General features: G+C 44.5%; 1 protein-coding gene across 1 annotated transcript in view; it reads left to right on the top strand.

The window, feature by feature from the left end:
* The window catches only part of mdn1 (midasin AAA ATPase 1), a 112,037-nt gene that overhangs the window by 13,149 nt on the left and 74,006 nt on the right, over positions 1-24,882 (top strand). The window contains exons 13-26 of the mRNA XM_056294052.1: positions 2,579-2,691; positions 3,392-3,540; positions 4,400-4,460; positions 6,251-6,462; positions 7,604-7,707; positions 7,974-8,118; positions 9,226-9,322; positions 9,670-9,783; positions 10,636-10,783; positions 11,659-11,766; positions 12,477-12,628; positions 15,401-15,579; positions 16,481-16,689; positions 22,713-22,859. Coding sequence (XP_056150027.1) covers positions 2,579-2,691; positions 3,392-3,540; positions 4,400-4,460; positions 6,251-6,462; positions 7,604-7,707; positions 7,974-8,118; positions 9,226-9,322; positions 9,670-9,783; positions 10,636-10,783; positions 11,659-11,766; positions 12,477-12,628; positions 15,401-15,579; positions 16,481-16,689; positions 22,713-22,859 — 1,938 coding nt within the window. The remainder of the gene's footprint in view (positions 1-2,578; positions 2,692-3,391; positions 3,541-4,399; positions 4,461-6,250; positions 6,463-7,603; positions 7,708-7,973; positions 8,119-9,225; positions 9,323-9,669; positions 9,784-10,635; positions 10,784-11,658; positions 11,767-12,476; positions 12,629-15,400; positions 15,580-16,480; positions 16,690-22,712; positions 22,860-24,882) is intronic.

Below are 24,882 nucleotides of genomic sequence, written 5' to 3'. Positions count from 1 at the left end.
CACCCCTGAGCGTAGGTTTAGATCACGGGACAGCCAGGAGTCCCAAGTCAGCCGACCTGAGGGACCTGGAGGTGGAATAGAGAGTTCAAAGGTCTGCGATATAGGAGGAGGCCAGCCCATTTAGGGCTTAATAAACAATCAGGAGAACCTTAAAAATCAATTCTGGTTTGGCCTGGAGTTGCCTTGTCACGAAAGTGGCGAGGCGTCTCCTTCGAGACTGCCGGCCGGAGAGATGCAGTTGGCGAACGCATTTAGTACCAGGGTGGGTGTTTGAACTAAAATAGGGATCGATTGGCCACTAAATTGGGAGAAAAAGGGAAAAATCAGAAATAAATTTATATATAAAAAAAAAAAAAGCAATTCTGAACCACACAAGCAGCCAGTGGAGAGAGGCCAGTATAGGGGTAATATGGTCTCTCTTCCAGGTACCTGTCAGGAGCATGGCTGCAGCGTTCTGGACCAGTTGCAGGCAGGACAGGGATGACTGACTAATCCCAAAATACATGGAGTTGCAGTAGTCCAAGCAGGAGGATATCAAAGTGTGGATGACTTTCTTGAGATCTTTAAAAGAGAGAAACGGCTTGATTTTGACAATAGTACAAAGCTGGAAAAAAAACCGGCTTTCAGTACGACATTGACTAGTCATCCAAAGGAGTTGAATCAAGTGCAAGTGGACTTGGTATATATCCGTGAAGACGTTTCGCCTCTCATCCGAGAGGCTTCCTCAGTTCGTGCCTTTCTGACTAGACCAAGCTAGTCTGACTGGCTGGTGAAGAGACGTCTTCACGGATATATACCAAGTCCAGTTGCACTTGATTCAACTCCTTTGGATAATCATGACCTGGATGAATGAGAACATTCACAGATACATTGACTAGCTTGTCAAACTTGAAGGCAGAATCAAATATCACACCAAGGTTTTGACATGATGTTTGACAAGGGCGGACAGGTTGCCAAGACTGTTGGTGAACACTTTAACGGAGTCGGGGGAGCCAAATAGGGCACCTTCAGATTTGCCTACCCCGCTTCACTGTTGCCCTGGCAGGGATCCTGCAGGGCAGTTGTCTGGCCTGCAGGTCTGTGCCTGGGATAATCAGTTGGAGAAAGGTGTACCTGGTCTCGAGGGAAGGCTGAGGAATAAAGTGATGTTTGGTTTTTTTTTGGGATCCCCCCCCTCTTTTTTTTTCTCCCCAATTGTATCCGGCCAATTACCCCACTCTTCTGAGCTGTTACGGTCGCTGCTACACCCCCTCTGCCAATCCGGGGAGGGATGCAGACTACCACATGCCTCCTCCAATACACGTGGAGTCACCAGCCACTTCTTTTCACCTGACAGTGAGGAGTTTCACCAGGGGGATGTAGCGCATGGGAGGGTCACGCTATCCCCCAGTCCCCCCCCCCCCACCGAACAGGCGCTCTGATCGACCAGAGGAGGCGCTAATGCAGTGACCAGGACACATACCCACATCCGGCCTCCCACCCACAGACATGGCCAATTGTGTCTGTAGGACGACCGACCAAGTCGGAGGATTCAATCTGGCGATCCCTGTGTTGGTAGGCAATGGAATAGACCACTACGCTACCCGGACGCCCCCAAAGCAATGTTGTCGACCAGGTTCAACATTGTTGAGCTGAAAAAGGTGGGCTGGTGTCGAGCGAGAGTGGGCAAGATTCCTCAGTTTAACCGAGGCGCCTGCACGTTTACTCTCGTCTCCTAGCTCATCTCCTACGGTGGTAGCCAGAGGGCTGAGCACATATACTTTCAGGTAGTTGGTAAAATACGTAGAGAGCGGTGAAAGCTTTGTCTGGGATCCCGAGCGTATAGGTCCACGACAGAGGCTCGAATATTCAGTATTGTTTGACAATTAAAGACAATTGTGGCTTGCACATCATCCATACACAGAGACACAAACAGAACCTGGACGAACCAGAGCGGCAACAGGGGATGACAAACAGCCAAACACAGCAGCGTTGCCATCTTTCCCGTGTGACGTAGATGTACTAATGTGACTGAGGCTCACAAATGTTGTGATGTTTTTGGTCACCTGATCCAGTGGCCCAATCATGTGCTGTGTTCACTCAGTCACTCCAAAAATGATCAACCACAGTGATCCCTCATTCATGGACATTTGCGTCTGTAGGGCTGGCCTGCTGGTCCGGTCCAGCCAAAAATAGTCTATGAACATCTCATTCTACATAATTAATATATAGCAAATTAAAAACAAAACAAAACAGGAGGACGATATAGTCTACATTGGGATGCCTTTGTTCAGGATTATTTTTTAAATGGTATTTGTTTCCAAAGTGTGGATATGACATTTGGACCTGTAATTCCATATGGTTATATGTACCAGGTTCAGAAGACAGTCTACTGGATGATTCTCTTTCTTTTAGATAAATCAGTAGATTAATAACAGCCCAAATAGTTCAAGCTCTTGGAGTTTGGATATTTCTATGGTCAATATTACAGTGATTATTTTGAATTTTTCAGCCCCCACTGATTTTGGCAGCCTACATTTTGTAATGCTTACTGTAATATGGTTTTGACTGCTGTCTCCTTGTGGCTGTTTGACTTTAGGCCCAGCACTTCTGCCTCATGTACCAGCCTGGTATCTCGCTAACTGAGCTGGAGGTCATGGTTGGCAGAGTGACTCTGGAACGCAAGCAGAACCAAGTGGTGCAGCTGAGCATGTAAGTGGGGCATCCTACCCGGTCGGTGCAAAGTTCTCCGTTCACCTATTTACATGAATATACGTATGTATGCATCAGGCAGGCAATGTGCCATCATTAACCTTATGACATGGCCAAACATACCCCCTGCTGATAAATTGGATCAACATGACATCGATTTTAAACTGCATTATGGTAAACAAAGCTGGCAAAGGGGCCAGCTGTCGGGCGGTATTGATTCTTTACGAAAGCCATTTGTCTCTGTATCAATTCTTGGACCGACTTCATTAAAAGAGGAAAGTTTCATTCCCAAAGTAATATGGACGCTTGTCTAAAAACAAACTAAAGGCATTTTGGCCTTTTATTTTCCAGTAAAATCGGATAATAGTTTATAAGGTAGAGTCAGTAAGAGTAACAGTGTAGTGATTCTGATTCTGAGGAAGAGTCCTTTTAGTAGATTCTACTTGCAGCAAAGCTGACAAATGCCCACATAAGCCCAAGAATACAAGATGGGCATTTAAGTTCACACGTACATACTAGTTTGGACTCTCAACATAAAGACACAAGGATCTGAACAAATTCTCTTGAAACAAAACAAAGGGTGTCATAGAAATGAAGAGGAACTACGCTCCCGGGGTTGCCGATATTATCTCATTTGCTGCCGAGTCAGAAACCACGGGGGAGCCTGTCTTAATGTGCGTCTCCTCCTTCCCTTGATAAGGAATAGCCAGACGTTTGCTGCCACGCGTCCCTCCGCGGTGCTGCTGGAACAGCTGTCAGTGTGCGTGACCCAAGGGGAGCCCGTCCTTCTGGTCGGCGAGACGGGCACAGGCAAGACCTCCACTGTACAGTACCTAGCCAAACTCACAGGTCAGTGAATTAAAGGCATTAAGCCAGACTCGTTTTTAAAAACTCAAACAAAAAAGATATCTTCAGCATTTTGAATGTGAACTGGGTTTTTTTTTTTTTTTTTGGGACGCACAAACTCTTAAGATACTTAATTTTTTATTTTTTTTAAATTCCATATTAAAACCCAGAGTGATTTGCCAGAAGCATCCTGCAGTCCCATTTGGTTTTAATGGGAAATGACAGTGTCCAGTCAGGTTCTTTCCATTTAATTGCATCGCTTACAGAAGAGACGTCTCCCAGCTTGGGATGGACGGGTATCACTTTCTCACTGCTGATACTGGTTCTGAGTACAACAAGTATCAGCTGATACCGATCCAATCCATTACTTTTGCTGAACAGTGCAGATTTAGATCATTAGTTCGGGGTGATAGGTCAAAAATAGTTGCGATAGAATGAATTTTTTTCCACCATTAAAGAAATACAGGTTTCCATGTGCTTAATGCTGTAAATTAAGCCAGTTTGCTTTTACGTATGACATGACTCATGGCTTTTGGTATCAGATTTTGGTTTTGGGTTGGAGTCTCTGTTACCGTACCACATTTTGGCCTCGTATTGGCTAGTATCAATATCGGTACGTCCCTATTTCCAACAACATGACGTGATAAGTAATGCAAAAATCTAAAATGTAATGGCATCTTCTTTTTTTCTTTTATTATACCAGCGTACACCTGAAGCACAGTTACGAAAACGTTCAGAATGCCATGTCTCGGGTGCTAGCTTTGAAAACAGATATTCTTGAATGGGGTTGGTGAAACTATGTTTGTTCTTCTTGCGAGACAAATACCTCTTTTAAATGTCCCCAAACCTTGTACCATGACAGGACACAAGTTGCGGGTTGTGAACATGAACCAGCAGAGTGACACCGCCGACCTACTTGGAGGGTGAGTGAAAGCAACGACTGCCTGTTTTTGTTTTTGTGTTTTTGTTTTGTGTTTTTTTGTGGTTTTTTTTTTTTTAAGAAAACAAACCACTCAGTAGGCAAAATAAATACGCCTCTTCTGCCTCATGTGTTATGCTGTTTCCACTGCACTGAAAACTGGTGCAGAATGGTAACCGTTTTTTTTTTTTCTCCCAATACTACACGTGGCAGTTGCTGACATTTTAGTAGTGGTTGATCACTACTTGCTCTAGAAATTCTGAAATATGTGTTTTTTCCGATTCACTTACTGTTATGAACGGCAATGAATCAAACATTTGATTCCCTAACAGCCATCACTAAAGTAAATCTAATCTAATTTAAACTAATCCAGCTGGCCATGCTTGCACTGTACAACCTTTTCCTTCTAGTCCTCTGCTTTTATTTGAATAATAAGAACTTGGGAGTGTTCACTCCATGATGCCACAAATTTCCCTTTTAAATTTTCCACCTAAAATTCATTAATATTTCACAAAAACATGATTTTACCCTCATTTGAAAGATACTTTATTGTCAACTGACATATGACTCATGGGTTTAATATTGATGTAAAAATGTGCTTTACTTTTTAACCCCATGGTCGATGGAGTCTGTGCCCAGTTAAAAAAAATATAATCCACTTAGTCAAGTAAATTTTCTATGAGACAGTACAAGCCTGTTGCAGTGATGATTGCTTATAGCATGAAACAGGCTTGTACTGTCTCATAGAAAATTTACTTGACTAAGTGGATTATTTTGCTCCTTATTTGTTGATCACTATCCCTACCGTTGAGTGTTTCTTTTAACAAAGTTTTATATATATATTCCCTCTTTTTCTCCCCGACTGTATCTGGCCAATTACCCCACTCTTCTGAGTTGTCCTGGTCACTGTTCCACCCCCTCTGCCTATTTGGGGAGGGCTGCAGACTACCACATGCCTCCTCCGATACATGTGGAGTTGCCAGCCACTTCTTTTCACCTGACAGTGAGGAGTTTCACCAGGGGGACGTAGCACATGGGAGGATCACGCTATTCCCTCCAGTTCTCCCTCCTCCCCGAACAGGCGCCCTGACCGAACAGTGGAGGCGCTAGTGCAGCGACCAGGACATACCCACAGCCGGCTTCCTACCCGCAGACACGGCTAAATGTGTCTGTAGGGGGGCGTCTGGGTTGTGTAGCGGTCTTTTCCATTGCCTACCAACATGGGGATTGCCGGTTCAAACCCCTGTATTACCTCCGGCTTGGTTGGGCGTCCTTTACAGACACATTTGGCCGTGTCTGCGGGTGGTAAGCTGGGTGTGGCTATGTGTCCTGGTCACTGCACTAGCACCTCCTCTGGTCAGTGGGTGTGCCTGTTCGGGGAGGAGGGGGAATGGGGGGGGAATAGCGTGATCCCCCGACACGCTACGTCCCCCTGGTGAAACTCCTCACTGTCAAGTGAAAAGAAGCGGCTGTCGACTCCACATGTATTGGAGGAAGCATATTGTAGTCTGCAGCCTTCCCTGGATCAGCAGAGGGGCTGGTGCAGTGACCAGGATGGCTCGGAAGAGTTGGGCAATTGGCCAAGTACAATTGTGGAAAAGGGGGGGGGTGTGTCTGGAAGGATGCCCGACCAAGCTGGAGGTAACATGGGGATTCAAACCACCGATCCCCGTGTTGGTATGCAACAGAATGGACTGCTATGCTACCCCCCCCTTTTTTTTTCTTTTTTTTGTTGTAATTGATGGTTTGTTCTGAAATAAAGCTCTTCTATCTCTCCCCCCATCCCTTCTGCAGTTATAAACCGGTCGACCACAAACTCATCCTGCTTCCTCTGCGTGAAGCTTTTGAAGACCTGTTCTCCCAGACCTACTCAAGGAAGCAGAACCTGACCTTCCTTGGTCATGTACAGACCTGCTTCCGGGGCAAACGCTGGCAGGACCTGCTCAAACTCATGGACCATGTCTGCAAGTCTGCACTCACCAAGGAGCTGCAAGAGAAGTCTAATGGTATTGTAACATAATTTATGTACTATATTTGTTCAGCAATAAAAATACTCTTTACATTTTGAAAAAGAGCAGAACTCTGTAGCGAGAGTAGGTTGCAGGTTGAGGAGGGCCTGCAGAGGTGGAGGTATGCACTGGAGAGAAGAGGAATGAAAGTCAGTCGGAGCAAGACGGAATACCTCTGCGGGAATGAGAGGGAGGACAGTGGAATGGTGAGGATGTGAGGAGTAGAGGTGATGAAGGCGTAGGAGTTTAAATACTTGGGGTCAACTGTCCAAAGTAACGGTGAGTGCACAAGAGAGGTGAAGAAGAGAGTGCAGGCAGGGTGGAGTGGGTGGAGAAGAGTGTCAGGAGTGATTTGTGACAGAAGGGTACCAGCAAGAGTTAAAGGGAAGATTTACAAGATGGTTGTGAGACCAGCTATGTTATATGGTTTGGAGACAGTGGCACTGACAAAAAGACAGGAGGCGGAGCTGGAGGTGACAGAGTTGAAGATAAGATTTTCACAGGGAGTGATGAAGAAGGACAGGATTAGGAACAAGTATATTAGAGGGACTGCTCAAGTTGGACAGTTTGGAGACAAAGCAAGAGAGGCAAGATTGAGATGGCTTGGACATGTGTGGAGGAGAGATGCTGGGTATATTCGGAGAAGAATGCTGAATATGGAGCTGCCAGGGAAGAGGAAAAGAGGAAGGGCAAAGAGGAGGTTTATGGATGTGGTGAGGGAGGACATGCAGGTGGCTGGTGTGACAGGAAGATGCAGAGGACAGGAAGAGATGGAAATGGATGATCCACTGTGGCGACCCTAACGGGAGTAACCAAAAGTAGTAGTAGTAGTAGTAGTAGTAGTAGTACTAGACATTTGGAAAAAGAGAGAAGTGGGGGGGGGGGTTGTTCTAAAATAAAATCTGATATCAGGCTTACATCATTAAATAAAGCCTTTCACAAAAGAGGCATGCATACAACTGCATACAACTTAACACTAACTGCCATTAAATTGTGTGTGTATCATAAACATTATATAGGGATTTCAAAAGGACCACATCTTGAATATTGGAAATTGTAATCTTTCACTGAACCTTTTGTTTGCGTGTGTGCACGTGCGTGTGTGCGTGTGTGGTTGTGCGTGTGTGTTTGTGTGCAGCTGCCTTGCTACAGGAGAAATGGGAAGCCCTGGCCGAGAGACTGCATCAGACCCAGCAGCAGATAAGAGCCTGTGAAACAGCCATGGTCTTTGCCTTCGTAGAGGTAAACGATTAGAAAAGAATCCCCTTGCTTATCACCAGCGCAGTCACATGGTAGTGTAGCTAAACCAATGATGGTGTTTAATTTGACTGACACTGATTCCCCAGTGCCAAGCCCTAACCTTCCTTAACCCTTTACCCCTACCCTGACTGCGGCTGGAACCCTTACAGGACCCCTTTGGAAACATTTGGCCAAAGAAATGACGTCTATATGGACCATGTGCATTACGCCTCTGTCTTTCATTTTAAACCCTGTGTGTGTGTCCACAGGGGACTTTAGCCCAGGCAGTTAAGAAAGGAGAGTGGATCCTGCTGGATGAGATCAACCTGGCGGCAGCAGAAACTCTGGAGTGTCTGAGTGGGCTGCTGGAGGGCAGCGCAGGCTCCCTGGTGCTGTTGGACCGTGGAGACACAGGTAAGAATCTATCTCTTCTCTTCTCTTCTCTTCTCTTCTCTTCTCTTCTCTTCTCTTCTCTTCTCTTCTCTTCTCTTCTCTTCTCTTCTCTTCTCTTCTCTTCTCTTCTCTTCTCTTCTCTTCTCTGTCTGTTTGTCTCTCTCTCTCTCTGTGGTATCCTGGAAACTACTGGTACATTTTTATAAATCTTTGGAGACTCACATATTATGCATTGCCACTGAGGTCTTTGCATTTTGAAACAAAAAAAAATCAGCAGTTAAGTCTACCAGTCCACCTCCAGTTTGCTAGCAGCCCAGCGAAACAGAGCCAGAAAAGCGTTATGTCTAATATCCTGGCTAACCTCTGCAACAGCAGAGGTAGCCTGATCTGCCAGCAACTCCTCCTGCTCGTCTCCAGAAAGGCTGTTGTCCAGCTCCACAATATGCTCCTCCTCCTGAAAGTCTGTAAGGAGCCTGCCTGCGGTCATGACATTTGCAGAGCATGCCGGCTTCATATCATCCATTTCCTGCTCCACTTGGCCGCTCCAGTAGAGCCCTGCCTGCTTCTCTGCCAGCCAAGCCTCCGTATCACATAGGGGCTGTCCAGAAATTTCTGAGAAGAGCGGATCCTCCTGCCACACCACAGCTTGACCCAAAATCCATTCAATGAAAGTCACACACCGTTCTAGAGTTGTCCGCCTGAGGTGGCTACAGAGCACACCAGTGTCAGGCTGAGTCTAGCATGGACGATTCCTAAACAGACCGGGCAAGCGTCGTGGAGGTCCTTCTCGTGCAGAGAAAAGCCACAGCCTTGAGGACAAGGACGAGTGGTAGTTTTCTTAGTGGAAGAAGAATTGGTTTGAGTTCTCTCACTCATGTATGCTAGCTGCAGCCATTAGCGAAGCTAAACTAGCACTGCTTAACCAACACGATGAACAAACAAACAAACAAAACCAATATGCAAAAACTTTCAAAAATATTACTCCTTGGAAAGCTGGCTGACCAAAATGAGGCTGTTGTTAGACTAACCTGGTGGAGCCCATACAATATGTGTTGTACTGGGTGAACTGACTGAAAGGGAACTATTGTTTTTCTATTAATCTCTGTATGTTATATCGTTTTTGTACAGAGCCCCTGGTTCGCAACCCGGACTTCCGCCTGTTTGCTTGCATGAACCCAGCCACCGATGTAGGGAAGAGGAATTTGCCTCTGGGCATCAGGAACAGGTGAGAGGCGGAAGGGTAATCATGGTTGGCTGAAACGCTCTATTTATCACAAGCACATTGTATAACTAACTTGATTAATAATTCAGTAGTGCTGTGTTTTACATTTTCACAGCGCTTTGTGAGAGATGGGAAGAACTCCCTCAGTGCTACTGGTTTAGGTTGAGAAATGATCAAACCCAGAGTCCTCTTGCTGTGAAGCAGCAGTGCTCAGCACGAAGCCATTGTGTGGCTCTGACATTAATCAGTTGCATAAAATGACCAACTTCAGTTAAATTAACAGTAGTAAGCTATGAAAGAAACTTATAGCCATTACATTATATCTGTAAACCTGCCTGTGTTCATCCCAGGTTCACTGAGTTGTATGTGGAGGAGTTGGAGAACGAGGGAGACCTGCAGATTCTGGTGTCAGACTACCTCAAAGGGTTGAATCCAAATAGAAGCATCATCAACGGCATCATAAAGTAAGGACACCTTCATCATCTATTTGTCGATGACCACAACCACAGCGGGGAGCATCATATACCGCCCATCAGCTAAATTATATTAATCCTGTCGATGCAGTTGCCCACAGGGGACAGGGGTTCGTGCCCCGGTCTCGTCAGATCCGACTATGGCCGGACTCGATGAAGTGGCAATAATTGGCAATGCTGTCTTTGGGAGGGGGGCGGAGTCGGCTTGTGTTCGTCACATGAAAGTCTCTCTGTGCGTGTCGGAAAAAGCAGTGGTTCAGCCTGGATTCGCCTTGTCACGAAAGTGGGGAGGCGTCTCCTTTGAGACTGCCAGCCAGAGAGATGCAGTTGGCGAACGCATGCAGTACGAGGGTGGGTGTTTGAACTAAAATAGGAAATCAATTGGCCGCTAAATTGGGAGAAAAAAAAGGGAAAAATAAGAAATAAATTTAGAATAAAAAAAATTATATTAATCCTAAATCTTTGACTATGACACTCAAGTTTATCGTTTGCAAGGTTTCATTTTACTGAAAAAAAAATCTAGTTGGGTATCCTGGTACCTCAACCAGACGAGGGTGTGCTTAGTTGGCTGAGGCCTGGTCAGAGTCCTGGGTTCAAGGTCAATACAGGGTCTTTGCTACATGTCCTCCCTTTGTTCTCTCCTCCAGTCTCTCCTTGGTGACTTGTCATAATAAATCAAAGTGTTCCCAGAAATCATCTTAAAATAATAGTTAAGGAAAATCTAGTTTGTAACAACAAAAAAAAGTGCCAGCTGGTCTTTGGGATTTTTCTGCTGCTGTGACCTGGACACAAAAAACAGCTTCCTTCTCCTCCTTTTTTACATTTGTTGTTTTTTTAATGCAGTTTTTACCTGGTGGTACGTAAAGAGGCGGGCTCTCACCTGGTTGATGGAACCGGCCACCGGCCCCACTACAGTTTGCGCACCCTCTGCCGGGCGCTGAACTATGTAGCAGCCAACCCTTGCAGGAGTGTCCAGCGCTCACTCTTTGAGGTATGATGCCAGTTAACAAAAAAAAAACAAAAAAACAAAAACTAAACCTTACAGCAACAATACACAGCCAACATGTTGGGTTGCCAGCAACCAGGTTGATAACCAGCCAACACATATTACCTTTAAGTTTTTGTTTGGGTTGTGTGGGTGGGATGAGGGTACACCTTTGAAAAGAGTTGGGCTTATATGATTACAAACATTTTGAAATGGACAAGGAACAGAAATTGCAAATCACAGTCTTATTAAAACTACTCTGTCTCGGTAGGAAGAGTCGACTCTTACAGGAGTCACTGTCATTAATCTGCTTGTTTACTTGTCAATATGCACTTCTGAACATTTAATACTGATGAATCACATGTGTTTTGAGGTGCTGCCATGACAAGTTTTTCTTGGATTTTTTTTTTAAGTACTAACTTTTATGATCTTGGCTGAGTACCCAGTTAGAAAGTGATGTAAAAAAAACTGCACCTGCCATCATTTGTCTTCCCAAAAACTCAAGTTTATTTGTATAGCCCTAAATCACAGTTAGGCTCAGTGGACTTAACATCTACAGCATGAAAAATGGGTAGATACATACAGTAGATAACAATGGATGACACCTTTGGGTGGGGAGAGAAAATACCCAGTGTAAAGAATTAACAGCAGACCTGTGGTGTTCGACCAGAGGAAACATTCAAACCATATCTATCCATGGGTTTGTCAGTTTTTCTGTCTGTCTGTGTGTCTGGTTTATCTGTCTGGTCTGTCTCTCTCATTCATTACTCCCGATTCCTGTTGAAGGCAATATTTCAATCTACATTTTTCTAAAAACTTGCCTGAGCGTCATCACCTCTGTCAGTTACAGCTCCTGTTCACACCACTCTGTTTTACTCCAGGGCTTCTGTTTGAGCTTTCTGACCCAGCTAGACAGAAGCTCACACCCTCTGGTCCAGAAACTGGTGTGTCAGCACATTTTAGGAGGAAACGTCAAGTGTCTCAAACAAGTAAGTAACACATTAAGTCTATGTTGAGTTAAAGTTTTGTTGTTCGTTTCATTAGCGAGGAATTTGCCCATGGCACCAAACTCTAAAAAGTAGGAAGATTAAGAGAGTCTGAGAATATCTTGGAAAGGGAAATCCATGAGAAACTGCTTATATCGGAATATTAAGAGGACAAGAAAGTAAATGAAGGGTGTCCGGGTAGTGTAGCAGTCTGTTACGTTGCCTACCAGCACAGGGATTGCAAGTTCGGATCCCGGTGTTACCTCTGGCTTGGTTGGTCGTCCCTACAGACACAATTGGCCGTGTCTGTGGGTGGGAAGCTGGATGCGGGTATGTGTCCTGGTCACTGCACTAGCGCCTCCTCCGGTCGGTCGGGGCGCCTGTTCAGGGGGGGGGGGGCTGGGGGAGAATAGCGTGATCCTCCCACACACTATGTCCCCCTGGTGAAACTACTCACTGTCAGGTGAAAAGAAGCGGCTGGCGACTCCACATCACCATGCCATGATGGCAATATGCATTTAGTTAGCTGTAGTACTAAGTCTGCAGTTTAGGTGCACTGTTATTGACCCAAAATCAAGTTATGTTTCACAGCAGTATTTTCTGACCAGCAACAAAATCAAATCTGAGGTCCGTTTTTCATCACTAACTCAGCTAAAAAGTAGAAATATAAAGGAAACACTGATTCATTGTCCTTATATTTCCACTTCCATCAGCCCATCCCGTCACCTATGGACCAGCTCTGTGTAGAGATGGAGGGCTACTGGGTGTTGCAGGGGGAGATGGAGCCAGCTCTGGACCCCAGCTACATTCTGACCACATCAGTCAAGCTGAACCTACGTGACCTAGCCAGAGTGGTCTCTGCCAGGTAGGAAAACCAATTTCCCAACATGTCCCCTGACATTTTGTTCACCCCCACGTCAATCAGTTCATTGGTAAATGCTCAGACAGCCATTTAAGCTAGTTTCGAACATACTTTTTGTAACATTATCAGAATGATGTTTCCAGCACCAGCGGTGATATTTCCTATTCACACACACAGCTTCTGTCTGTAAGATTTACAGATGGCACTTACTCACACTTGACTTGACGGTTTTTTCTTCTTTGTTCCCTGCTCATGAAGGATGTCTTTAATCGTAAACTATGGCATTTGTAACACGATTCTTTTTTTTTCTCATTATTTATTTACTACACTGATGAGCGAAATATTGTGACCAGTCACAGGTGAACCAAATAATGTTGATCATCTCCAAATAAGGGCACATGTTAAGGTCTTGGTAGATTAGATGGTAAGCGAAGAATCAGTTCTCGTTAGTCAGCGTGTTGTATGCAGGAGAAATAGGCAGGACTAAAGACCTGAGGAGCAACTTTGACGAGGGCCAAATTGTTATGACCTGACAACTGGGTCAGAGCATCTCTGAAATGGCAAAGCTTGTGGGGTGCTCCCAGTCAGCAGTGGTGAGTACCTTACTGACAGTGTTCCGAGGAGGGACAAACCACAAACCAGCGAGAGGGTGTTGGGCGCCCAAGGCCCATCGATACGTGAGGACAACGAAGGCTATTGCGTCTGGTCCAAACTGACAGGTCTACTGTGGCACAAGTCGCAATCAGAATCAGAATCATGTTTATTGGCCATGTAGGTTTGCACAAACATGGAATTTGACTCTGGTTTCGTGGCTCTGTCATTGTACTTAAACATAGAATAGCAACAATACAACACAACAAGAACATTTTAATGATGGTTATGGGAGGAATGTGTCACAACACACTGTGCATCGCACCCTGCTGGATATTGGGCTGCATAGCTGCGGACCAGTCGGAGTGTCCATGATGACCTCTGTCCACTATCGAAAGCGCTTACAATGGGCATGTGAGCATTGGAACTGGACCTTGGACCAGTGGAAGAAGGTTGCCTGGTGCATTGAGTCCTGTTTTCTATTATAACACATGGATGGCCATGTATGTGTGTGCCGTTTACCTGGGGAAGTGATGGCACCAGGATGCACTATGGGAAGATGACAGGCCGGTAGAGGGAGTGTGATGCTCAGGGCCATGTTCTGCTGGGAAACACTGAGTCTGGCCATTCATGTGGACGTCAGTTTGACACATGCCACTTACCTAAACATTGTTGCATACCAGGTACACTCCTTCATGGCAATGGTATTCCCTGATGGCAGAGGCCTCTTTCAGCAGGATAATGCATCCTGCCACACTGCACACATTGTTCGGGTATGGTTTGAGGAACATGATGAAGTGTTCATGGTGTTGCCCTGGCCTCCAAATTCTCCAGATCTCGGGCTGATTGAGCATCCGTGGGATGTGCTGGACTGATAGATCTGCCCCATGGTGGCTCCACCTCTTAACTTTCAGGACTTGAAGGATCTCCCGCTAATGTTTTGGTGCCAGATACCACAGGGCACCTTCAGGAGTCTTGTAGAGTCCATGCCTCAGTGGGTCAGAGCTGTTTTTGGCAGCACATGGAGGACCAACAGCATATTAGGCAGGTGGTGATAATGTTTTGGGTCACCAGTATTTTTTCAGCATTCTCGGTGTTCCACATAACTGTACCCCACAGCTGACTCCTGATTTGATTCTCTGTGCAAACTGAAAGAAGCTCCAAAAATTCCACTGTCCAGAGAACGACCACCAACCAGGATGACTGTTGGAACTGCTAGTCTGCATGGGCTAGCAGTTAGCTTAGCGTGCCCCACTTCCGCATCCTGTCAGACCACTCTCGGTGTTTCCTCCTCGGGCACAGCTCCGGCAGGGCCGTAGTCCTTGGGTCCATCAGAAGCAGCAGACCAGGCTCCCGCAGCCGATCCAACGCCAGCTCTTCCAGCCAGACATCTTCGACACACCTCCCCGCACTCCACACGGCGACACCAAAACACATTCAACGCTAGGTGAAGTCGCTGACAGACCGCCATCGGTCTGCATGGGCTAGCAGTTAGCTTAGCCTGCCCCACTTCCGCATCCTGTCAGACAGCCCTTGGTGTTTCCTCTGTGGGCGCAGCTGCGGCAGGGTCATGGTCCCTGGGCCCACAGGACGCGTCAGACCAAGTTCTCCCAGCTGATCCAGCGCCAGTTCTCCCAGCCATCAAACGAAGACAAAACAAACTTAGACGCAGATGTAGACAGACACTGCATGGACGGTACTGGGTGAGGCCGCCGCAAATGGAAGTTCGTGCCACCATCGTCCCACACTGGTACTGGGTGAGGCCGCTGCAAATATGTATTCACGTTGTCATCTTCCCACACCGGAAGCGGTGAATGATGTCCTGTTTGTCAACAAATCATGTTTTGAGAAAATCTGGAGGGATGTACAATAACTTGTTGTGTTTACCTGTTCTCATTCCTAATGTTAACTTCTGATAAATCATCCACTGGTCGTACATCAGTCATGCTAATGTACATACATGGTTTTATTGTTGGCCACAGTGTCTTTGCTTCATGGGTCAGTGATTTCAGCCTTGATTCTATAGCTGTTCCTATACCTGGTTGAATCACTGCACTCAGGAACCACACATGCACACATTTTGTGTGGACTGGACAAAAAACAGTCATTACAGTGCCAAATAACAGCACGTTTTCTCCACGAATGTACAAATTCAAGATCATTTTTTTCTCTGGTTCCTCTCAGGACTCATCCAGTGCTCATCCAGGGGGAGACGTCAGTTGGAAAGACAAGTCTGATCCGGTGGCTGGCTGCAGCCTCCGGAAACCAGTGTGTGAGGATCAACAACCACGAGCACACAGACATCCAGGAGTACATTGGCTGCTACTCCTCAGACGACAGGGGCAAGCTGGTGTTCAAAGAGGGTATGACCACTCACACGTCCCTGTGACCTTGACAGATTTTTTTCCATTGAGGAAGTTACTTTAAAAGTCTGCAACAAAATTAGGATAACCTGCTTTTTCAACTGGTTTTGTGTTTACAATCTGCTCTCAAAGTTGCCAACAAGCTACATACTAACTATATACTCAGTATTTTCTGCAAAAGTGCAAACTGTTTTGAATTCCTCCGAAATACAAAGATTGTGGTTGATATAAAGTTAAAATAAATAATTACGATTTAGGGGGCGTCTGGGTAGCATAGCGGTCTATGCCGTTGTCTACCAACACAAGGATCGCCGGTTCGAATCCCCATGTTACCTCTGGCTTGGTCGGGTGTCCCTACAGATAGAACTGGCTGTGTCTGCGGGTGGGAAGCTGGATGTGGGTATATGTCCTGGTCGCTGCACTAGCGCCCCCTCTGGTCAGTCAGGGCGCCTGTTCAGGGGGGAGGGAGAACTGGGGGGAATAGCGTGATCCTCCCACGTGCTATGTCCCCCTGGTGAAACTCCTCACTGCCAGGTGAAAAGAAGCGGCTGGCGACTCCACATGTATCGGAGGAGGCATGTGGTAGTCTGCAGCCCTCCCCGGATCAGGAGAGGGAGAGGAGAAGAGACTGGGATGGCTCGGAAGAGTGGGGCAATTGGCCAGATACAATTGGGGAGAAAAAGGAGGGAAATTCCAAAACTAAATAAATAAATATGTTTTAAAAGAAGTTTGCAGCCAAAATTTCACAAACTTAATTCAGCTCTAATATTTGGCTGAACAAAAAGTAATCTGCAAAGAGTTATTTCCAATTTACTGTCATCATGTCTGTACACAAGACTGTGATAATAGTCATCTCTGAGTGTGCCCATGTAACACTCTACATGTTTTGTTCCCTCTACAGGTGTTCTTATTGACGCAATGAGGAAAGGTTACTGGATCATCCTTGATGAGCTGAACCTTGCCCCCACTGATGTCCTTGAGGCTCTTAACAGATTGCTGGATGACAACAGGGAACTCTTTGTGGCCGAGACACAAGAAGTGATCAAGGCTCATCCCAGATTCATGCTGTTCGCCACTCAAAATCCCCCTGGCGCATATGGAGGTAGAAAGGTATGTCGGTCATTGGTTCAACTGGTTAATAAGGTTGATGGATTGGAAAATAGATTCCAGATTAGTTATCTCTTTTCTCGATATATTATACAAAGCAGTTTACAGTGAGTGCGGCAGTAGAATAAGCTTTAACTCCTAGATCATCAAAATAATAATTAATAGTAAGGAGTCTGAGTCATGAGCTATGTTTCCACTGAAATATTGAGTGAGTTTTAAGTAAACTAGAAACATTGGAAAAGTCAAAATATGAATTTGCTGCATTTCCATGAGCTGTTTTTAAGCCGATTATTAGATCTGATATTCAGCATTTTTATGATTATTGCAATAATTATCTTTTTTATCTGATTGCCGATGAAACAATTCAGAAATTTGCTACTTTGGCTCTGATGCAGCCGCCTCTCTCTGTCTGTAGTCACCACTATGTGGTCTTGAGCAATGTCCTCCCCACAGCACTGTCTGATTGGTTACGTGTCCCGAGTAATAGCCCATCAACACACATCTGCAGATGTGTGTTGATGGGCGAGCGAGCAGAGCAGTGTTTCGAACGAATGGTAGCAGATGTTGCTGAAGTTGCAATAAACATCACAATCCTCTACACTGAAGTTGCAAGAACACCACAATTTTATGATCTGTTTCTATTATGACAAGCATGCCCAGTTTCCCAGTTAAACCACTGAAAATTACCGAATAGTGCACTTTGTTGCAGGGATTTTTTTTAAAAAAATTTTTTATTTTATTTGTATATAAAGAAAGGAGGAAGTGAGGGCAGCTATGAAGAGGATGAAGAGTGGAAAGGCAGTTGGTCCTGATGACATACCTGTGGAGGCATGGAGATGTTTAGGAGAGATGGCAGTGGGGTTTTTAACTAGATTGTTTAACACAATCTTGGAAAGTGAGAAGATGCCTGAGGAATGGAGAAGAAGCATACTGGTGCCGATTTTCAAGAACAAGGGCAATGTGCAGAACTGTAGCAACTACAGAGGTATAAAGTTAATCAGCCACAGCATGAAGATGTGGGAAAGAGTAATAGAAGCTAGGTTAAGAGGAGAGGTGATGATTAGTGAGCAGCAGTATGGTTTCATGCCACGAAAGAGCACCACAGATGTGATGTTTGCTTTGAGAATGTTGATGGAGAAGTATAGAAAAGGCCAGAGGAATTTACATCGTGTCTTTTTAGATTTAGAGAAAGCTTATGACAGAGTGCCGAGAGAGGAGGTGTGGTATTGTATGAGGAAGTCGGGAGTTGCAGAGAAGTATGTAGGAGTGGTGCAGGATATGTATGAAGGAAGTGTGACAGTGGTGAGGTGTGCGGTTGGAATGACAGATGGGTTCAAGGTGGAGGTGGGATTACATCAAGTATCAGCTCTGAGCCCTTTCTTGTTTGCAATGGTGATGGACAGGTTGACGGACAAGATCAGGCAGGAGTCTCTGTGGACGATGATGTTGCGGATGACATTGTGATCTGTAGCGAGAGTAGGGTGCAGGTTGAGGAGAGCCTGGAGAGGTGGAGGTATGCACTGGAGAGGAGAGGAATGAAAGTCAGTAGGAGCAAGACGGAATACCTATGTGTGAATGAGAGGGAGGACAGTGAAATGTGAGGATGCAAGGAGTGGAGGTGACGAAGGCATATGAGTTTAAATACTTGGGTCAACTGTCCAAAGTAACAGGGAGTGCAGGAGAGAGGTGAAGAAGAAAGTGCAGGCAGGGTGGAGTGGGTGGAGAAGAGTGTCAGGAGTGATTTGCAACAGAAAGGTACCAGCAAGAGTTAAAGGGAAGGTTTACAAGATGGTTGTGAGACCAGCTATGTTATATGGTTTGGAGACAGTGGCACTGACAAAAAGACAGGAGGCGGAGCTGGAGGTGGCAGAGTTGAAGATGCTAAGATTTTCACTGGGAGTGACGAAGAAGGACAGGATTAGGAACAAGTATATTAGAGGGACCGCTCAAGTTGGACGGTTTGTAGACAAAGCAAGAGACGCAAGATTTACATGGCTTGGACATGTGTGGAGGAGAGATGCTGGGTATAGTGGGAGAAGGATGCTGAATATGGAGCTGCCAGGGAAGAAGAGAAGAGGAAGGCCAGAGAGGAGGTTTATGGATGTGGTGAGGGAGGACATGCAGGTGGCTAGTGTGGCAGAGGAAGATGTAGAGGACAGGAAGAAATGGAAATGGATGATCCGCTGTGGCGACCCCTAACGGGAGCAGCCGTAAGTAGTAGTAAGTGCAGCTCTGGTCGGTCTCAACGCGGAAAAGGCTTTTGACAGAGTTAGCTGGCCTTTTCTGTATAGAGTGCTAGAGAGGCTGGGTTTTAATAACCAATTCATTAGGTGCACAATCTCTATGTAGAGACCCAACCGCCAGAATAAAGATCAATGGCCACCCAACAGGTAGTTTTAACCTGTATAGAGGCACTCATCAAGGCTGCTGCGTTAGCCCCGCCGTCTGCAATGTTCATAGAGCCTTTGGCTCAAGAGATTCGACAAAATAAAGAGCTGAAAGGAGTCAACATAGCAAAAGAGAAACATATTATAGGTCTTTTTGCAGATGATATTATTACCTTTCTCCAAAATCCAAACTCGTGCCTCTTCCCAAACTTATGACAACTCTGGATAACTTTGGTCTGATGTCGGGATACAAGCTGAACATCGCAAAAACACAAGTACTCTCTCTTAACTACATACCAAATAAGGCAATCAGACAGAAATATAAATGGAAGTGGGAAGCAAAATCGATTAAATACCTGGGAGTGCTAATCACTCAGGAATTGAACAAAATTTATAAAATTAACTACAATAATAGGATATTGAAAGATATGACGAAATGGTCAACACTAGTTTTGGACTAAAGCTCCAGAATTGAGATGGTGAAAATGAATGTGCTGCCACGGTTGTTATACCTTATCTTGTCACTACCAGTCAGAATCCCAGAATCCCAGTTCACAGCATGGGATAAACAGATTTCCCAGTTTATCTGGGCAGGAGCAAGGTCAAGGGTTAAATTTAAGACGTTCCAAATTGATACAAGGAAAATGGAGGCCCAGCACTGCCGAATCTCAGAGAATAGTATTATGCTTCCCAAATGAGATATATTGTCTATTGGTGCTCCCCGGAGTATCAAGCTAGATAGAAACATATTGAACTAAATCTGGGGCAATCTACACCTCAAGCCAGGCTAGGTGGGAACAAATATACAGACCAAAGGGGAGAGAACGCCATTTTAGAGGATACATTGAAAATATGTAATGGGATAGTTAGAAAATACAAATCGGAAGGAGACAGTAAACTGCTGATTTGGCCTTCTCAGATCCCCAGGTTCAGACATGGAGAGACAGACAACACATTTGTTAGGTGGAGAGAAAAAGGAATAACAGCAGTATGTACACTCGTAGAGGGAAAACACTTTTAAAACTCCTGAAAAACTCAAAGGAGAATTTAATTTAGAAAATGGGGACCTGTTCAGATATTTACAGCTAAGACATTTCTACAACACACAAGCTAAAAAAGGAATCTCTGCAGAAGGTAATGATATGATGTGATTGAAGTGTTGACAGGTGCATAAAAAAAAATCCCTCAAAGATTGTTTCTAAATTGTACAGTAGTTTACAGAAACGAAATGGGAGAGATTCACTATATGTTAAACTGAAATGGGAATTAGAACTGAACATTAAACTGTCGAATAGTGATTGGCATTCCATGTGTGGAACGCAACACACTTCCACTAGCTGTAAAAGGTGGAGGGAATTTGGGTGGAAGAACTTACTTCACTTTTTTATTACAACCCACATTAAAAATAAACAATTGGGTAAACAGCAGCAATGCTGGAGACAGTGTGGACAGGCGAATGTCAATCACTCTCATATCTTCTGGTCATGTACCAAAATACAATCATTCTGGGACAGGGTTATTCAGACATTTCAGGAGATCTTAGGCTATCAGATCCCCAGGGACCCCCGGATTATGTACCTGGGATTGATACCCAGCGACGTAATTCAAAAGAACGACATCTATCTTTTCAAAATCTTGATACTTACATGCAAAAAGGCCATCACAAGGAGCTGGTTGAAATGTGACCCTCCAGGACTCGGGCAGTGGCTGGACATTGTGGAGGAAATACATTCCATGGAAAAACTGACCAATTATCTAAGGCTTAAGGCATGGACCCACAAACAGCGCCGGGGAAATTGGAGGGTATACAAGAGACTAGATGGGTCGAGTTCCCAGCCGGTATGAATAGTCTGGACCAAAGGTTGTAAATTGAAAGTAGTACCTCCCCCACAAGTATTTTTGTTTACATTTACTTTGTTGTATATGTGTTATGTTACTGAAAAATAATAATAATAATTAAAAAAAAATCAAACCAGTTATACAAGTGAAGTGGATAAGGTTAATTTCAGTGGTGAGCTACAGACCGACAAACTCTGTGTGCTGTGTGAGATTGCACGTCAACGTCATGCCGTAATCATTGTCGTTAGGCCTAACTCAGTTGCCTTGTACAGTTAAAAACAGTACCCTCAGTTGCTTTTAGTTACTGATGGTTAACATTTGTTTGGGGTGGACACAATTTTTGTGATGTTTCAGTCTTGTTTGTGTCAACCAAACCAGTGTTGTTTTTTTGTTTTGTCTTGCAATAAAGCACTACAATCCATGTGTATTGGCGTATTGGATTCCCCAAAAAATCGTTACATCATCAGGGGGGAGAATGTAGGACTTGCAGCAGGGGGCAGGGAGCTTGGGGGAGGCATCCCTTATTTTTCTACATAGAAGGTGGCAAACGTTGGAGTTTGCGTTGCTCTAAATTTTGACAGCCAAAATGTTCATTTTTATTGTAAATGTATATTGGCTCCAAATATCTTTTATAGGTCTGCTTGATTACTAGTGATCGTTATCAGTATTGACCCTGAAAAAACCAAATCGGACAACCCCTAGGGCAGGACCCATGGAAGAAAATTAACATGAAATATTACGAGTTGTCACTTATTCATAAAGTCTGAAAAGGGTTTGTGTGAGTCTCTGGTTGTAATCTGGGGTCTGCTTGAGCTCCCTAGGGAGAGGAATAAGGAATTTCTGGAAGGGGGGATGGGAAGTTATTTCCTCTCTCCCTATACCCTGCTCAACTCTATGCCTGTGTTACTATGTTTGCCAAATCTGCCTTGCAGGAGGTTTTACCAAGGGCTGTCATGAGATAAATCTATAGAGAGCTCTCCGAGGGGCCCCAAGTCTCAGGTTTCTGTCTGCCTTTGTTTCACAGTGTCTTGTAATCCTATATGGGCCCCCGTTAGCTTGAGATAACCAGATGTTCAAACTATGATATAGGCATAATAAAATGTGTATTTGTTAGCTGAAGCTTACCAATGAGTAAACCTTTCTTTGTCTGGGAAAAAGCAAAATAAGGAAGAGATTTCCTTTTGTCTTTTTGAGAATGAAGGGGGATAACCCATGAGGTGTTCTGCGTGTATTCTTCATGTTGTAGAATACTAATTATCTTTTACCATCAACCATCAGTGTTTTGGGTAGTTATTTCTGAGTCTTGAGTGTTTACAGGTAAAGTTCCATGACAAAACACATTATCAACAATATTCAAAAGAAAAAGTGCCGACAAGGATCACTTCATGGAAATTCAGTCTCCATTTTTCATCACCTAATCTATTTTTTAATGCATGAACTTTTCTGCCTCAAAAGAGTGCAGATGCTTTTTTTAGATTTTGTCAAGTTTTCAGATTTTTTTTTTTTGGCCTTCTAATCCAGCTATTTTGATTGCCAACTTTAAAATCTGCTTGATGAAAATATAGGTTGATGGAAATGCAGTGCTAGCAGCCAGGAAATAGTCTTGTCATTAAAGAATGATAAGGGAGCATCTGCTTGCTCAGCAAGCTTTGGTTCGCACATCATAGGGAGTTTGATACTAGCTTTCAACCATTCACGCTCCATCCCCTCTTTAGTCTTTTTCTTTGCTCTCCACCACTTTCAAATACAGCAGAATGATAGAATAAAAACAAAAAAAACTGACCACCTTCCTGTCCTCAGGTGCTGTCCAGGGCTTTCAGGAACCGCTTTGTGGAGCTGCACTTTGACGAATTGCCAACCAATGAACTGGAGACCATCCTGCACCAGAGGTGTAGCCTTCCCCCCTCCTACTGCACCAAACTGGTCAAGGTCATGCAGGACCTCCAGGTGACTGGAACCTCCTTTACTTTCTGCCATGCTAGCTTACCGATCAGAGGTTTATAGAGGCTCTGAAGGACATTGGGGGGGTTTGAGGGGTTATCTTGTTTGAACGAGTTACTCTCTCATTTGAAAAACTTGGTATCTCATTTGAACGACTTACACTCTCGTTTGAACTACTCAATCTCGTTTTAGTGACTTGTTTGAAAATTACCTAAAAACTCACTTAGATTGTCATTATAATTGTCTGACAACATTATGGAAAGGATCCTTACTGAGATAGACCTTTTTCTTTACATTTCGCTTCTTCCGATCACAGTTGTAACAGTAACACACTACTATTTGTATGTGGGGGCTTGGTTTCAAATGTTTACAAAAGAAGAAGTCACACCAAGTCTTATCAGAGCTGACCATTCATTTGAGGTAGCATAGGAACTACTAGCAACAACATATTTCCAAAGTCATGGCTGAGTATTTAGCTGATTTCAACAATGTGGATGAGGCATTTGAATTCAATGGCCGCCCTTATTTATTTGAGCCAGGATATATGGATGAAGAGCGCCTGAAAATTTAAGAGAGAATGTGGGGGGGGGGCAACAGGCTGGATGAACCACCTTCTTTGGCTTGCAGTAGCCATCGATCAAAGCCGGTGATCAGCAGCCAGTTTCAAATGTGATCGGTGGTCACTGGTTTCATATGCATATGCATTCATATGCCAGTTTCATATTCATATGACACCGACCGCCGTAACCAGTTGCCATCATTACATATCAGGATGTGATCCCAGGAAGTTGAATCAGTTCATCTGGACGCAAACTTTAGTGGGAGAAACGTTTCATCACTCATCAATACCCCCTTTCCACCAACGTGAAACTATTTCTAGCTCTGAGCTAGTGTTATTGCTGGTTCGTAGTTCGTTCAACTTGCAAACCTTATAAGAACTGGTGTGCTTTTGATGGGCTAGAGCTGGCTAGAGGGTCACGTCATTACATCACTGTATACGTCTGTATATGTATGTCTCCACTTTCCCTGCAAGATGGGGTGAGAAATCAGTGGTGTAGGTTTTGAATTTTTTTTTACAATTTTTGTATGGATGGATGGATTGCATCTGTTTCATCACTAAATTCACATGATTATTGGCTGTTTTAAGAGAATTTGTTCCAACATTTTCGGAGTTGAGGAAGCTCCACAAACTGGCGACCAGCCGGCTAGTCACGCTGACAGACCCTGCTGTGAGCTGACAGGAGCCCTCTCAAGGAACCGGTCTCATTTAAGTTCAAGTCCAACTTTACTGTCATATGTATTTAGAATACAGTGAAATTCTTGTGCTCTGGTTCTCTCTGCCTTAACACAAGGGACACAAGGACAAAGAACGCAAGGACGTGCCATACAAAAAAAAAACAAAAAAAACAAGACTATGTACACTGTGAATTCGTACATTACATACATATTATACATTACACGATAATGCAACAATTTAAGGATGGGTGCATCAGCTGTTCAGCAACCTGACTGCCTGTGGAAAGAAACTATTCCTGAGACATGGGTGGTGCGTGAGTTGATGCTCCGGTCACATTTTTTAGATGGGAAGAGCGAGAGCAGAAGATGAGCAGGGTGGCTGGTGTCCTTAATGATGTTTTGGGCTTCCTTATGCAGTGAGTGGTGTAAATATTATTAAATTGTATTAGTTCTATGCCACTGATTGTAGACAAGAGGCTTTTATTTCCATGTTGACAGATGGTTTGTTTAAATATCATCCCACCGATGTCCATTATAAAATTAACGGAGCCGGATTATCTGCCTGTGATTGGTCTGAAATTTACAAGGTTTCCTTAATTAATATCTCAATATTTCTTAGGGCGAACTCTTCGGTGTTCTTTTTCAATATGTTTTTAAGCGTAGGATTTCAGATGAATGGTCAGCTCTGATAAGATTCGCCGTGACTTTTTCTTTTGTAGACATTCAAAACCACACCCCCGAGCGCATCTAGTAGCAGTAGTAAAAGAGATGTTACAACAGAGACTGGAAGAAG

Source organism: Lampris incognitus, chromosome 15 (genome assembly GCF_029633865.1).
Source record: "Lampris incognitus isolate fLamInc1 chromosome 15, fLamInc1.hap2, whole genome shotgun sequence".
NCBI classification, from domain to species: domain Eukaryota; kingdom Metazoa; phylum Chordata; class Actinopteri; order Lampriformes; family Lampridae; genus Lampris; species Lampris incognitus.
Note: the sequence above shows the minus strand (reverse complement) of the source record. Positions and strands in the feature narration are given on the sequence as shown.